The sequence below is a fragment of the Gymnodraco acuticeps genome, unplaced genomic scaffold, assembly GCF_902827175.1.
Source record: "Gymnodraco acuticeps unplaced genomic scaffold, fGymAcu1.1, whole genome shotgun sequence".
In the NCBI taxonomy this organism is placed as follows: domain Eukaryota; kingdom Metazoa; phylum Chordata; class Actinopteri; order Perciformes; family Bathydraconidae; genus Gymnodraco; species Gymnodraco acuticeps.
The window spans coordinates 541,198-558,230 of record NW_022992300.1 but is presented as its reverse complement, the minus strand read 5'-3'; the positions used below and the strand labels follow the sequence as shown (position 1 = coordinate 558,230).

General features: G+C 41.6%; 1 protein-coding gene across 1 annotated transcript; it reads right to left on the bottom strand.

Annotated features, from left to right (window-relative positions):
* Positions 1–343: 343 nt before the first annotated feature.
* LOC117541011 (potassium/sodium hyperpolarization-activated cyclic nucleotide-gated channel 2-like) lies at positions 344–16,061 on the bottom strand (the record flags this gene model as incomplete). Its single annotated transcript, XM_034208046.1, is given in 5 exon segments — positions 344–715; positions 1,308–1,521; positions 9,298–9,504; positions 15,833–15,873; positions 15,876–16,061. Coding segments are annotated over 5 exon segments (822 nt in total), but the record flags the coding sequence as incomplete, so codon positions are not given.
* Positions 16,062–17,033: the final 972 nt, after the last annotated feature.

Below are 17,033 nucleotides of genomic sequence, written 5' to 3'. Positions count from 1 at the left end.
GAAAATCCCAGCATCAAGCTGCTTGGCAACAGTCACCAAGGCAACCACTGAGACATGAGTCAGCTTTTCCTACAGCTGTGTATCTGTGTTCATTCATGGATGTTCACGTCTGCACGCCTGACTGCACAGGGATGAAATCTCCAGCAGGTCCCCCAGGTCTTGGACTGTTTGCGTGAGTTCCCCCATCCACCTGCTCTCTGCTGGGGCTTTTAATTGGAAAATCTTTTATTTTATTTTAGTGACGACAATGATCGGCAATCTAATTAAAACTGGACATGTTGCTGCATGACCCAATTAACACAGATAAGAAGCAAATATTGTCAAATCTGATAAACAACCTCACTCTGCACACATAAAGATAACATGACCCGGGGTATATTGAATCTGTGTTTTGCATTTATCAGAATAAAACATATTGTGCACACTGTTCAAACAAGCTGAGATATCGCTTTGTGCGTTTTATCAGATGTCATGGCATTGTTTGACTACACGATAACATAAATTCAGAAACACATCAGTCACGTTAAATGCGGAGGGCTGTTTAGAGACCCACCACCATCAGATTCTTGGAAACCCAGCAGTCAGGAGGGAAGTCCTGCAGCATGGGGACGAGGAACTGCAGACAGCCATCCCAGTGGCACAGCAGCAGCATCATCCCGATCAGATTCACGATCCTCACCATGGCACTGGCAAGGTCATAGGTCATATGGAAGATCTGAGGGGAAAGAGGAGGAGGAGAAAAGTGATGCAGGTGCAGTTTACCTTTTCACAAGGAATTTATTCTATAAATAAGTCAAAATACATTTGAATGAGATCATTCCTTCAGCTCTTGGGCACATTATGAAAAAAAAAGCTTTAAATCTACCCGTAAAACAGGATATTTTGTAAATCTAAAGGCCTGTAAAAAGTAATGCCTTACATATTTAATGATTATAGACAGAAAAATAATCACTTAATCATTTCATAATCAATGCATCTTTAGAATGCAAGAATGGAAGAAAACATTGTTTGCAGCCTCTTAAAAATGGAGATTTCCTGTTTTTCTCAGTTTTATATCGTATTGAAAGGAATACCTTTTGGTTTATGAGTGACAAAACAACACATGTAAAACATTACCCTCGGAGTTTAAGGAAATGGGATGGACATGCTGACATTTTATAGACACACTATAAAGTGCTGACATTTTGTAGAACACACAATTAATAGCTTAATTGAGAAAATAATTGGCTGATTAATCCATAATGAACACAATTGTAAGTTGTATCCCTATTTTGAATATTTCTTTGATTGTGATATCTGTTCCTCACCTCCTCCCACTGATGGATGTAGCGGATGAGTCGGGACAGGCGGAGCAGTCGAAGCAGGCTCAGGATTTTGGTGAAGCGGACGATGCGCAGCGCCCTGGCCGTCCTGTAGACCTCGGAGTCCAGACTGTCCACCATCAGAAAGATGTAGTCCACCGGGATGGAGGACACAAAGTCCACGAGGAACCAGTTCTTCAGATATTTCTGGCGAATCGCCCTAAATTAGATTAGGATGGAAAACAAATGATATTTGTAATTTGGCAGACCAGCTTTGTGGAGACGATTTGAACATTTGGCTGGTATCATCAGTATTCAACAGACACACGACTGGAACATAAACAAAGCCTCGCCACTGGCTGCATGTCACCTTTCACATGTCACTCAAGGATTGTTTCAACACAAACCAGCAGATGGTCAGAAGAGCTGATTAAAAAAAGCTTCACATCTCAAATCAAAAGTGCTAAGTCTAAGTATTATCTGTCAGTTACCACAAAAAACCTGAATAATCCTAGAACATTTTGGAAAACCATTCAATCGATATCCACCGGTGAAATCCGTAATGAGCTACCTCTTTGCCTTATCACGGCATCTGGCACTATATCGGACAGGGCCACTACAGTATGTTAAATTGTTTTAATGAGCATGTTGTGTCCCGTGGCTCTCTGTTTGATTATGTTTCTAATTCTGCTTCTGTGAACACCACAGTCTGTGACTCTGAACAATGTGTTTTGGAAAACCCCTTCAGTTTTACTCCTTTTACTGTTGATGTTGTTCGTGAAGCTTTAACCAAGTTAGATCCTAAGAAACCGGCTGGTCCGGACAACGTAGAACCTTTATTTTTAAAGATAGCTGCAGATTTTATTGCACCACCTCTTACTTCTATTTGTAACCTCTCCCTCAGCACAAAGACAATACCAAAAGTATGGAAGTCCACTTATGTCCTGCCTTTACTAAAAGGAGGGGAGGCCACTTTATTAAATAATTATAGATCCATCTCTAAATTGTCAGTTCTGGCTAAGGTTCTTGAAAGCAAATGAGTGAACAGGTAAAGGAGTTTTTATGTAAAAATGACATCCTATGTAAACATCAGTCAGGTTTCAGAAAGCAACATAGCACCATCACTGCGACAATGTGATGAATGTTCGCCCAGGACCTCAAGTGGGAGCAGAACATCAGCTCCCTCATCAAAAAAGCACAGCAGAGGATGTTCTTCCTGAGGCAGCTGAAGAAATTCAACCTGCCAAAGACGATGATGGTGAACTTCTACACCTCCATCATCGAGTCCATCCTCACCTCCTCCATCACCATCTGGTACGCTGCAGCCACAGCCAAGGATAAGGGCAGGCTGCAGCGGGTCATCCGCTCTGCAGAGAAGGTGATCGGCTGTAATCTGCTATCCCTCCACGACCTGCACGCCTCCAGAACCCTGAGGCGGGCAGGGAAGATAGTGGCCGACCCCTCCCACCCTGGACACACACTGTTCACCCCCCTCCCCTCTGGCAGGACCAAAACCTCTCGCCACCTGAACAGTTTCTTCCCCTCCGCTACCGGACTCTTAAACAAGGCCCAGCCCACCCACTGACACAACGTAGACTCTATGCATTACATTAATGCACACAATGTTAAAATACTGCTTACTGCACATATTCTTATTTCATATTTTATATTCTATAACTCATTGCATTCCATTTCGCTGTAAATAACTGCTTTATTTTATTGCTATTTAACTATATTTTTGTTTTATATTAGATTTCTTGTTTTATATGGAGATTCTTTGTTTTATATTTTATGTATGCACCATGACATCAAGTCAAATTCCTCTTATGTGTGAACCTACCTGGCAAAAACCCCGTTTCTGATTCTGATCTTGATTCTGATGATATTGTAGATATCTTAGACAAAAAGCAGAGTTGTGCAGCTCTGTTTATTGATCTTTCCAAAGCGTTCGATACCGTCGATCATCATATCTTGAAGCAGAGGCTGGCCAGTATTGGCATATCCAGCCATGCAGTGGGGTGGTTTGTATACCTCTCTGAAAGGTCCCAATAGGCGCATTCACACCGCAGTACTTTTCCCACAAAGGTTCATGAGAATTTAGTTAATGAGAACTCCTTAGTTCTCATGAACTAAGTACAGATCGCGTTCACACCGGAATAAATCCCTGGGGGTGGATTAGGCAAATGAAGCCGCTGACGTCACTACTTCTTCTTCTTCTGCTTTGGGTTTACTGGCAGGCCGCAAACCACTTCACGGCGTATACTGCCATAGATATATATAAACACTAGATGGCTCATGGGAGATTTTCCAGCGTAGCTGACCGGCCGCCATCTTGCTACAGTCAACTACTCTGGTACGCGCTATGGTAGCTGTTGTAAGGTGAGTGATCTGCACAAAAATACTCTTAAATCGCTGAAATCTTGATTGATTTACAAACGGTTTGGTTTATTATAAACGTTATTAGCATGGCTATGATACAGGATGCTTGGACATGTTGAAATTGCAGCTTTTCTTTGTGTATGACGTGGTTGTATTTATTAGCTGGCTAATAACAAGAGGCTGTGAGTGAGACCTAGTATTACAAAGTTGACCCAGCAACTTTACACCAGTGGGAGAGGCAGCTCTTTCTTTTCAACATAATTTAAGTTACACATGATTTCTTCCAAGTGGTTTGGCTTGTTAAAAACATCTTACATTTTAGATACATTATGATACAGGAATTTGCTGGCTTTGTGTTTACAGAAGTACCTGACTATGCCGGACTTTTGTGCAGCCTACGGATGCTCTAATCGCCGCAGTCTGCAAACAAGAACCCGTGGAATCACCTTTCACGTGTAAGATATGACAATATTATGACTATAATTAGGATAATCGTTAATTACTTAGTGGATGTATGTACATTACAAGTCCTGCTACACAGGATCAGTGGGGCTATGTGAGATAATAGTATTGCAAGATTGTTGTTGACCCAGCCTCTTTAGAATATGTTGCTACCATTTCTTTACACAATTATTTAATGTTTCTTTTGGACACCTTTTTTATTACTCTTAGTGTGGTTGTCTTATTCTTAAAGTATACATACATACATACATACAATTACCCCAAAAATATGATAATTTCGGTGTGTATTTTTGTCCTTACCCTTAATGTTAAAGGAAAGAAGGGAGGAAAATGTTGACAATAATTTATATATCTGGCTACCTTTCTCATGTTTATAAGGTTTCCCAAAACCGGAGAGAGGAGGAGGCAGTGGGAACTCGCCCTAAGAAGGGACGGTTTTGTTTGCTGTGACAGGACACTGCTCTGCAGTGAGCACTTCAGGAGTGAGGACTTTGACCGGACAGGGCAGACTGTCCGGCTTAAAGATGGTGTTGTGCCAACAGTATTCAATTTCCCAGCTCATCTTCAAAGGGTATGTGTATCATTGGCCAACAAGAATTCAAGGTGTATAAGATTGATATATAAATATGTGATTAAATGTCACACTTTAGTTTTTCTTTCTGCAAGTTTAGGAATAAATAATGTGTTGTGTATTACAGCACATTTTAAACACTCAAAATGTCTTTAATTATGTTTATTTTAGCCGGAAGCAACAAGAAGCACAACCACTTCAAGAAGAGCGGAAGATGAACCTCAGCCTAATGTTGTGAGTATTCTGAATGTGGCCAAGACCAGAGAGATGGTCATTGATTTCAGGAGGGTGAGGACGTCTCCTCTACCCCTGTGCATTCTGGGAGAGGATGTGGCTGTTGTGGAGGACTACAAATACCTGGGAGTGCACTTAGACAACGGACTGAACTGGAGGATCAACACTGATGCTGTGCACAAGAAGGGGATGAGCAGACTCTATTTTCTGAGGAAGCTGAGATACTTCCACGTGTGCAGCAAGATGCTGGAGATCTTCTACCGGTCTGTTGTGGCCACTGCACTCTTCTTTGCTGTGGTCCGCTGGGGGGGCAGCATCAGAGCCGGTGACACCAGCAGGATCAATAAACTGATCAGGAAAGCTGGACCTGTCATCGGCATCAAGCTGGACCCCTTTGAAGCTGTGGTGGAGAGGAGGACACTGAACAGGCTCATGGATAACCCCACCCATCCTCTCCACCTGCAGTCAACGGAGCTCCTTCTCCAACAGACTGCTGCAGCTCCGCAGTGCCATAACTCAACAAATCACCTCTGGAAGATAACTCTCTGCTCCATAGTTTCTCTTGAATATAACCACGTTGTACATTTTACACATATATAATCTATTTAATATTTAACATTAATATTCCATATGCCTTATATTTATGTATATTATATATATAATATCCTGCCAAACTCAACATGTATATTTTCCTCTTTCTTTATTTTTCTTGCTTATTTCTAATTCATTGTAAAATGCCTTGTCCCTTATGCTGCTGTAACTAAAAATGTTTTCCCAAATTGGGATCAATAAAGTACCATCTTATCTTGTTTTATTTGCATGTGGAATGTCACTAACAAATGAGAGCATCATATGGCTTGTCATATTAAATCCTTTATCTCGGTGGTACCCAGGAAGGTCTATGATGGTGTTACTAGGAGAGCCCAATATAATTTGAGGTGGTACTCTGTGTAAAAGGTTTTGAGAACCACTGGCCATCTCACTTGCTCTATGTCAATCATACACTTGAATAAACATGTGCAAACATTGAAACTACACCCAGGGTTGGCAACCTTTACAATCAAAATATCCATTCTTGTCCAGAGCCTCAAAACATATGTTTGCCTTATAAGGGGAAAAGCCTATTAAGATCAATTTCTTAAAAGTACGCTGAGTTGTGTTTTCTGTTGGAGAACGTAAAAAAAAAATCAGTCTCACAGTATTGATAAGTGAACATTGAATTGTTAAAAAAGTAACTTATTAATTTCCATATTACTATTATTTATATATTCGTATAATTGTGATAAATGAGACAGAACTGGCCTGTCTGTGAGCTCATTTTATGTTGGTTTGGTTCTTCTGATAAAAGGTGTGAATATCTAAATAATATACCACCATATGCTATTGTCATTAGTTGTGTCCCTGTTCTTCAAGCTAAGGCATTGCTAAATTAACAACTCTTGGCTTACGGAGTGGTAACAGGAGACCGATTTTTTATATATAAATATATTTTAATTTTATGATTTATTTTAAATATTAACAATATAATAAATGGAAATATATACACCGGCAAATATTTAATATAAATACCGTGTGTATGTGTGTATAGCTATTGCTTTATCTGCTTAATGTTATTTTCATAAGAAAGTCCATGACTATAAGTATGCAGTATCATAACTACATCTTTGATGTTTATAAAAAACCAAACCGTTTGAAAATTGGTTGAAAATTGAGCAAGCTATGGTTATTTAAATAGTAAACCATAATGTTATGAATGAGAGCACTGCCTGTAGCAAGATGGCGGCCATGTGGCAACGTCGGTCTCCATTGACCAGTGTAGTCATCTAGTGTTTATATATATCTATGTATACTGCCGCCCAAAGTCCCCGGCCGGAAGTCCCCGGAGTTGGTCTTCCGAGTAAATTGCCAGAACGCCGACACCTCCTCATCTCCACCGCTCCCATGTTTTATTTTGTGTTGCCATAAGTTAGTCTCTCTGCGTTTCTGCGCTGGGCTAATGCTAATAATGCTAATGCGAGGATAATAAAATGGCGGCTTCACAAAACTTTTTGGGAGTTTTACGGGGCGTGGTTTGCAATCCGTCCAGCCAATCAGAAATATAGCTCTTTTCTCACAAGAGAGCCGCACGAAAGGTAAAAAGGTTATCATGAACTAATTTTAGTACCGGCTCTTTTTGGTGTGAACGCGACAAAAGTGTTCATTTTGATGGGCTCACTTCTGAGTGGTTAAACATTACAAATGGTGTACCACAAGGTTCTGTTTTAGGTCCACTTTTATTCTCCATCTATATCAACAGTTTAGGTCAAAATGTGGATGGAGCAACTTTACATTTCTATGCGGACGATACCGTGATGTACTGTGCAGGTCCCTCCATTAAGGAGGCTGTTGTTAAATTACAGGCTGTTTTTTATATTATTCAGACTCAGTTCTCTGAACTAAAGCTTATTTTAAATGGTGATAAAACCAAGATAATGCTATTTTTAAAAGCCAAAAAGACACCAGAGACAACTTTGGATATTGTTACTGCGCAAGGAAAAATACTTGAAGTGGTTGCCTGTTATAAATACCTTGGTATCTGGCTTGATGATTGCCTCTCTTTTAAACTTCAGGTCGATAATCTGCTTAGAAAGCTAAGGGTGAAGCTAGGTTTCTTTTTCAGAAACAAGTCCTGTTTCTCGCTTGAGGCCAGGAAAAGGCTAGTCACTGTGACCTTTTTACCTGTGCTGGACTATGGTGATTTGATATACAGTTGCAAGAAAAGGTATGTGAACCCTTTGGATTCTGCACACATAGCGTTGTGTGTTCCTTCCAAACAACTCGACTTTGGTTTAATCTGTCCACAGAATATGTTGCCAGTAGTGCTGTGGAACATCCAGGTGCTCTTTTGCAAACTTCAAACGTGCAGCAATGTTTTTTCTGGACAGCAGTGGCTTCCTCCGTGGTGTCCTCCCATGAACTCCATTCTTGTTCAGTGTTTTATGTATCGTAGATTCGTCAACAGAGATGTTAGCATGTGCCAGAGATTTCTTTAAGTCTCTAGCTGACACTCTAGGATTCTTCATCACCTCATTGAGCATTCTGCGCTGTGCTCTTGCAGTCATCTTTACAGGACGGCCACTCCTAGAGAGAGTAGCAACAGTGCTGAACTTTCTCCATTTATAGACAATTTGTCTTACCGTGGACTGATGAACATCAAGGCTTTTAGAGATACTTTTGTAACCCTTTCCAGCTTTATGCAAGTCGACAATTCTTAATCGTAGGTCTTCTGAGAGCTCTTTTGTGCGAGGCATGGTTCACATCTGGCAATGCTTCTTAAGAATAGCAAATTCAAAACTGGTGTATTTTTTATAGGGCAGGGCAGCTTTAACCAACACCTCCAATCTCGTCTCATTGATTGGACTCCAGGTTGGCTGACTCCTGACTCCAATTAGCTCTTGAAGAAGTCTTTAGCCTAGGGGTTCACATACTTTTTCCACCCTGCACTGTGAATGTTTACATGGTGTGTTCAATAAAAACATGAAAACATATAATTGTTTGTGTGGTATTAGTTTAAGCAGACTGTGTTTGTCTATTGTTGTGACTTAGATGAAGATCAGAACACATTTTATGACCAACTTATGCAGAAATCCAGGTAATTCCAAAGGGTTCACATACTTTTTCTTGCAACTGTATATGAATGCACCTGCCCATTACCTGAACAAGTTCGATGCCGCCTATCACAGTGCACTGAGATTTGTTACTAACTGTAAAGTACTTACTCATCACTGTACCCTGTATGCCAGGGCAGGTTTGCCTTCACTTACTTACGGAGGCTCAGTCATTGGTACATGTTCATAAAGCCACCGGTAAACTCCCATCTTATCTGCTCTCTGATCACACAGAGTTGCAGGTAGCTATTGCCTGAGATCACATGATGTGGTCTCGTTACATGTGCCAAGTGCAAGGACTGACTTAGGTAAGAAAGCTTTTATGTGTGCAGCTCCTCTTGCTTAGAACAGACTTCAAAAATAATTTAAACTGAGCAATTTGGTTCCACTGCATGTTTTTAAAGCTTGGATAGGTGAAATGCTCTTTGATACTGTTGGTACTTGTAAATGTCGATAGGTATGTAAATGTAGCCATGTAAATATGATGTATGATGTCCTTTATTGTTTTATGTTGTTTTATGTTTCATGTGTAACCTACTTGCTGCATGTCTCCCTTGAAAAAGAGATCAATGATCTCAATGGGACCTACCTGGTTAAATAAAGGTTTGAAATTAAATTAAAATGAAAATGTATGGTGACAGAGCTGCTGTATTGATATTCTCGACCATAAACATGATTAACGCCCCCAAACGTGTCTCCTGACCTGGGGTCCAGCAATATCTCAGTGTTGTCCTCTTTGATGATGCCGGTCCTGAAGTTGAGAACCAAGTCGACCATGAAGAGAGTGTCGGAGACGACGTTGAAGATGATCCACGAGGGAGTGTTCTCCTCTCTAAAGAAAGTTATGCCCACTGGCAGGATGATTAAGTTCCCCATCATCAACATCAGCATCAACAGGTCCCAGTAGAATCTACAGAGATTGAGAGAAAGAAAGTCAACTTTTAATGCTTTTTCTGTTTGTTTTCTGAGTGTAAAATATTCTGCTGTAAGTTTAAGATATTTGTTTTCTGCTGCATTGAGAAAGTGACAAGTCTCCCCACAATGCAATGCACAAAGGAACTGGTGGAGCTGTTGACTGCTGGAAATGTTTCATTAAATTGTGGGTGGTGGTAAAACAGCTCCAGAGAGATGTTGGAAAATAAAGATGTGTTATATCTTAGAAAACCTTTTTTCATTCTATCTCTGAAGTTTAATTAGCGATGACATTCAAATGTCCCAATATCCCACATATCATGGGATAGAATGGAAGAAATGGTCTTGGGAATCCACATTGTCCAACGCAATGAGCCAGAGCCCACAGAATCGAGTCATAGTGATCAACAAACAAACAATAAATCACTGTTAACTGAGAAACTTTAGATTTAGAGCTGCTAGTCACCTCACCAAAAAAAATAAAAACAATTGCTGGTTCCAGTTTTCTTTTGTCAGCATTTGCTCATGAAACTGCTTTATTTCTTGATACCTGGGCATTTAAAAAATAAAAACCGTCACTTTAACTCAAGTTTGTGTGATTGATCAGTGGTGACCTGAAATGATTCAGTACTGGCGAAGATAAATGGCTTAAGTTGTAAACATTTGATTCAGTATTCAACCCTGCTTATTACAAAAATGCTGCTGCCAATAAAAGCTTTGTTCATATATTTTTTTAAACGGTCAATTCAGTTGTCATAAATGCATTTATTTGACATACTACTTTGAATTAGGGCTTTGCTTGTCGTAAACCTGAAAAATGTAGCTTAAATATTACATTTTTACGAGACATTCAGATTGAGAAAAGCCTCCCAAGGTTCCCTTCGTCCCTCTACGTCTGTCTCTATCTCTAGATTCAGTTCAGCTCTGCTTTATTGGTATAAGAGATAAAAGATGCAAATGAAATTGTCCTCAGGGAAACATTCAAGGCTGCCATGCAAAAACTGCAAATGAGATTTCAGTAGTGCTTGTATCCTGACTTGTATATCAAACAAAGCATTTAACATTTCACGAGTCATGACTGCGCGCATCTTAAAATGTAACTTAAAATAGAGCAACAAACATCACACATCATCCCAGAGGAGAATATTTGTGTAGCATGGGTTAGAAACGTTTGAAAATGTAAGCAGCAGAGGCCTAAATGTACAGACTTTAAGTCCTGTTGTGTATCTAGTCGAGGACCAAAGATACTGCATCCTTCATATTCCATAATACATGTAGTATCTGTCATTTGGACCTTTGTTCCCTTCTCCTTCAAACCAGACCTCCAGTTTGTACACAGTGTGTGATATAATAGGTTTCTAAGGGGGAAATGTATCCACAGAGCTGCTTGCTTTGGGAAAGAAGTGAGTAAACAACTCGATCAATGAGACTTTGATGATAATGAACGAGCTGTCAGAGTTTAAATACATATAGACATATCTCGATTTTAGTTTCTTTGTCCACCCGTGGAGGCATGCGAGAATGTTTTATTCAAGAATTCAGGGTAACACAGCGGTGTCAATCATTTAGTTGGTGACGTATTATTTTGAAAAGGTTTCCAGAGCAACAAAAAACACAGTTTCAGTTTTTAAACGATCCGAGTAGATTTCTCCATGAATGTTAAACCACCCTAATTTAGTTAATTAGGTAGAAGCGCCCCTTTTAAAGATAATTTTCATATAGATTTGGGTGTGCAAACATCTTTGAGACTACTTTCCCCTCCCCTTCCTCAAGCACCATCTTTTCTTCCATTTAATCCCTTCATTTTTAATTCCCTGTTATATATTTGTATGTTGAATTTTAATATATATAGTCTCCCCTTTGTTAGACTCCCTGATCCAGACGCTGAGTATAACAACTTGAGGATCATCCAAGAAGAAGAAGAAGAAGTGCAGATTCTTCCTGGAAGCATTTTTCATATGCAGGAGTGGTATATGATGTAAGTGCTTCTCTGCAGACAGGTTCATCCTTTGTAATAAGTAGTTCATCCTTTATCTACCTCAAAACAGAGCATAACTTAACTGAATGGAAAAGAGAGATAGACAAAGAGAGACAAAGGGAGGCATATGATCGGTAACCTTGGAGGCTTCATCGTTTTGCTCGGTGATGTAGCTGTCTCGTAAAAAAAGCTGTCAGTGATTAAAGAACGACACAAGAGGCGTTCCAATCACCTGGAGATGACTACTGTCGTCTCTCTGTCTGTTTCCTTCTAATCCCTTCATCCATCACCTTGACCCGTATCAGTGACTTGCTTCCTTCTGCATCTTCTCTCTTCATCTACACACACGCACTCTCTTTCTGAGACGAAGTACACTCAAGCTCTGGGGGTCGATTGCTATTGAGCTCTAATTTAGTAACACAACCTCATGTGGTGTGACGCTGCTGCCGCTCCACTGATGAGGATTAAGTATGAGTCATCACTCCTGCTACACACACACACACAAACACACACACTTCTCCCTGACTTTGTCACTTATATGACAGATGTATCATTTTATAGTCACTGGCAATAAAGACAGGGATTATAACAGAAACACGATACAGAGGTTCTGCAGCTCCTGCTGAGACGTAGCTGGATGATGATGATCATGACCTTGAGGACATGCTTCTAACTCTGAATCTAGGAAACAATTGGACTTTTTGAGATGTCAATGTTCAATAGAAGCCATTTTTGGTGGCAGTTTCAAAGTTGTGAAAAATAACTAATTACATTTACATACCCACTGTACCTAAATATAGTTTTAAGGAATCTGTACTTTACACTACATATGTTAGGATCTGTTTATTTTATGTTTTATTTTGGAATTGTCTAGGACTGTCGGCTTCCTGTTTTTCATTGAAGGATGTTCACCCCCTGTCTGTCATGTGTGTATTTGTTTCCTGTCTGTGTTTTCCCTCCTGTGTGATTACCTGATTCTATTCACCTGTGTCTTTGTGTTTTCCCTCCCCTCCCCAGCTGTGTCTTGATTGGCCATGTGTGTATTTAAGTTCTTGTTTTCTGTTGGGGTTTGTGGGTTCCTTTTTGTGCTTAGAGGGAGATAGAGTTCCTGTCTGGTTTTTTGTTGATCATGTTGCCTTGAATAAAGTTTTTTTTTGCTGTGTAAATAAAAATTGTCTGTCTGCACTTGGGTCCTCCCTGCGCTGCTCAACCCTAACAACAGCTGTATTTCCATGTTATGCTACTCTATACTACTTAGCTATATTGCACTTTTGAACTCAACTACATTTGACCGCTACAATAACCAGATACTTAGCGCTTGAAAAAAACATATAAAAGGATAATAAAAAAAAAAAAACGAATTAGTAGCCTTAAAATGCAGTGTGACTGGGGCCACTTATTTTTGAAATATCTTAAAAAAGTAGCATAGGCTTACATAGTGGCCTTCAGACTTGAAATGTATTAGTATTCAAGTATAGGTTACCTCCACCGTTCATTAAACAGTATACATGAATCTTTTCTGGAATAAGACCTATTAAATGATTTCTCCCGACATGTCTATAAACACACACAGACTTGGACATAGTTGTGCATTGTTGCAATGTTCTCCTCTCAGACAGCTCACATAGATTTAAATGACGGTTCATCTGTTCTCATCTGTATTTAGCTATCATGTTTTTGTCTGCTGAGTAACGATAACACTTGAGATTGAACATGTCACTATGCATTCATCAGCCTCTGTGCACAAGACGTGCTGTTGACACCGAGATGAGAGACCAATCAGAGAAAACAAGCAGAAAGACAAGAGGAGATGATGTGAGGGTTTGCCATGTTGCCTAAACACTTGACAAGGCGATGGACTGATGCAACACCGACTCGTGTGAACTGTAGGGTTTAATAGTGTCACACAGTCTCACACACAGGAATTGCAAATGCAATCAAAGCTGATCTCCAAGCCTCATCAGTATTCCATCTTAACATGAGCAGGTGCTGGAAAGTTACCTGCATCTTCCTGCTCTGCTGTTGTCAAACCAAATATTAACTCTACTGTAATCGAGGCCAAGTGTCTCCTGAGCGGACCGTGATTGGTTCCCTGCTCGCCATTGGCCAGGTGTCAGTTCTGAACAAGTTTCCACCCATCATCCTGCCAGACATGCAGACACACGAGCACAGCAGCAGCCGGCTATTACATCACAAATCCTTGTTACCCATTTTACTGTCACCGAACCTGTCTCAACACGACTCATCTGTGGCGATAATCAAACCGCCTGACTTCCTGTTGTCACCTCTCTTCTCACTTTCTATGCTCTTTGTGTTCCAGTGTATGCACTCTTCTTCTATCTCTCGTTGTGTATGTTTGTGCATCGGCAACCCCATCTCTTCTTAATAACACGTACGCACGCACGCACACACGCACGCACACACGCACGCATACACACACACATTATTGAAAACCCACAGGTCTCTGGTGTTCAAGGTCAAGACCTGGACGAAAACTTAATAAAAAGGGGCTTTAGAAGTAATCTTTTCTCCTCGCTCACTCCGGCCTAACAAAGTTCCACAGGTACTTAACGGAAAAGTTAGATGACTGAATTATGCGTAATGCATTAGTAGGTGTATTCACATATTAAGATATCTTGCATGAGTATCAGTAAGAGCAGGAAGGGAATTTGTCCTTCCCTCACTGACCTCGTTCAATGGATCTCTTGTGTGCAGACTCAGAAGCAGGACTGGCGAGGGATTATCAAATTGACAGACAATACAAAGTGTGTGTGTGTGTGTGTGTGTGCGTGTGTGCGTGCGTGCGTGCGTGCGTGCGTGCGTGCGTGCGTGCGTGCGTGCGTGCGTGCGTTGCTGGTGAGACAAAAGTGGGCCAGGAGCCTTGGGGATCAAGTCATCCATTGTTGCTACAGCCTGTCTGGAGAATATGAATGTTTTCTCTTTCTCTGCTGTTCATCTACAAATGTGCCCGTCTCTAACCCATGACTGCAGATCCTTTAGCCAATCGCTGGTCCATTTAATATTTTCGGCAAAAGCCTGATTTAATTAAACAATATCCTGCAGAATACATTGATATTTGAGCAATGGCAACAACTGCCTTGGCTGCAAAGCAACCCTAATAAAGGAAGACGGATTGTCAATAACACAGTTAATATCTTAGCGAGAAGAAGGCTAAAACTATTTTCTTTCCAACACTTCACCATTATTGTAGTTAGCGAGAGCCTCAAATCACATGCCTGCAAGTTTGCAAGGAAATAGGACAATAATACTCCAAGACCATATAAGCAAAAAGTGACTGCTGTGTGCACGCAATATGGACTTTGTTGTTTGAGGCTAGTTGTTACAGCCAGAGAAACACAGACTATAAGAATTTACCACCAGGTACGGTACATATTTTTCTTAAAAGGAGAATTCTACTCAAAGAAACAAAAAAAACAGCAGGCTATGCTGCGGGGGGGTTCCTCCACAGTTCACATAAAACGTACTTAACATTTCATCTAATTGACATAAAAGGAACTTTTTGCTGCTCCCTGGTCATTAAAAACGTATGTTTTGTCCTGCCTTTATCTCCCTCCAACTGTGAAACCATTTCTTATGGAGACAACCTTTCACAATACTCTCTATGTAGAATCTTAATTCTCTAACCTGCCTGCACGTTTTCTACAATGGAGGTCCCTATTACACTAACCTTTACATAAACACCTCTCACTCTGCCTTCATCATGAACCCAGGACTTTACATCCACTCTCATTTTTTTCATCATCCCTTTTAATCTTTCATACAGCCGCTGCATGTTTCCTCCATGGACTCTCCCACAGGCCTTTTCACAACACACATATTAACTTGTAGTCATAGCAGAAAAGCACAGGGTGTTCATTAACAATGGCTTTACTGTATTGAAGTGTCACAATAAGTCATGGATGAGCCATCATTTAAAATGAGCAGCAAAAATGTAATTCAGCCATTCGTTCATTATTTACACCTTTACTTTAAACTGTGACATGTATTTTGTGAAAAAGACCTATTGCATTGATTGCCTCTCCCCTCACATCACTTTCATATTTTGTGTCTCCAGCATTATACATGTATCCTCCTGTAGCCCTCTCCTCCCAGTTGTATTTCTCCTTATTTCCATCGGTTACCAACTAAAGAGGCTGCTAAATTTACTGAAGTGTCTATATCATTATGCTTCAAGCATGCCTGCCAAAGAGAACACTTTCATATTTAATCCAATATTTCAAACAAAAGGACTTGTGATTGTGTGTGTGGTGTGTGTGTGTGTGTGTGGTGTGTGGGTGTGTGTGTGTGTGTGTGTGTGTGGTGTGTGTGTGTGTGTTGTGTGGTGTACCTGAAGTCACTGTAAGGGTGTATGATCCAGGACCCCTGCTGATTTCAGTCCTCTGCTGCTCCAGTGCCACAGCTTTGTGGGACCCAAACATGCGCAGACTGAACTTGTTGACCCCGGGCTGCAGCATGGCTCCAAACTGTCTCTGGATGAAGGTGCTCTGGTTGGAGGTGCTGTAGTCCTCCCATCCAGGCCCAAGACAAACCCACCCCAGTCCACACCTGCCCCCATCAAGTCAGGGGTCCCTGCTGCAGTGGGTGTTGCACGTGGTGGTGGTGGTGGTCTCTGGGCCGGTGGCCACCACCATCACTCCGGTCCCGGTTGAAGAGGTGGAGGGCAGGGCGGCACGGGAGGCGGCAAAGCCCACTGAAGCGAGGAGGAGGATGGGCTGAGGAGGAAGAGGGCGGGGGAGGAAGGGGCACCGGGGTGGTTGGGGTGCCAGCTGTGCGGAAGGAAAGTCCGTCCCTGTTGGATGAGCTCATGATGGAGAGGCGACGAGCGCGTCCACCTGAGGAAGTGTTTTCCCCCCCGAAGCAGCCCCTCTCCCCCTCCAGGGAGGCCTGGGACAGCCTGTACCCCGGGGAGGGCAGGCTGCCCTTACTGGCGCCCGCTTCGAGTCCCCTCTGGATACGCCTGGGGAGGCTGTCACACCCCTGAACCCCCGCCACTACTGGGAGTACCCACACCGTCCAGACACCCCATCCATCCTCACGCAGGGAGGAGGGGGAGCAGGGAAAGGGAAAGGGTGAAGAAAATGTGTAACCCTCAAAAAACAAGTCTTTATTTCAGTCGACTTATCTATATTATACTATTACATAAGTGAGAATGTCAATTTCAATGTAAATTGAAGAAGCTGAGGACACGTTATCTCTTTGTCTCCAGTCATTCTCCTCACACCTCCTCCCTCTCTCTCTCTCTCTCTCTCTCCACCGATGTGCCCATGCTTACCTCAGTGCCCTTGGAAATAGCCCCATTCAGACAAATCCCCACTGCTAGTGTGACGCCTGCAGTTTACTTTCCTCCTTTTTAAAAGAGTCTCCTATATGTCCTTACAGATGTTTCTGTATCATGCTTCCTTCCTCGTCCTTGAAACGTTTCTCACCCCCTATGCCTCCCCCTTCTCTCCACAGCCGCCCTTAACGCTCCACAGCCGGTCATTTTGGCACCGGATTCCCGGTCTTTTGTTGATAATGGAGCTCGCCTC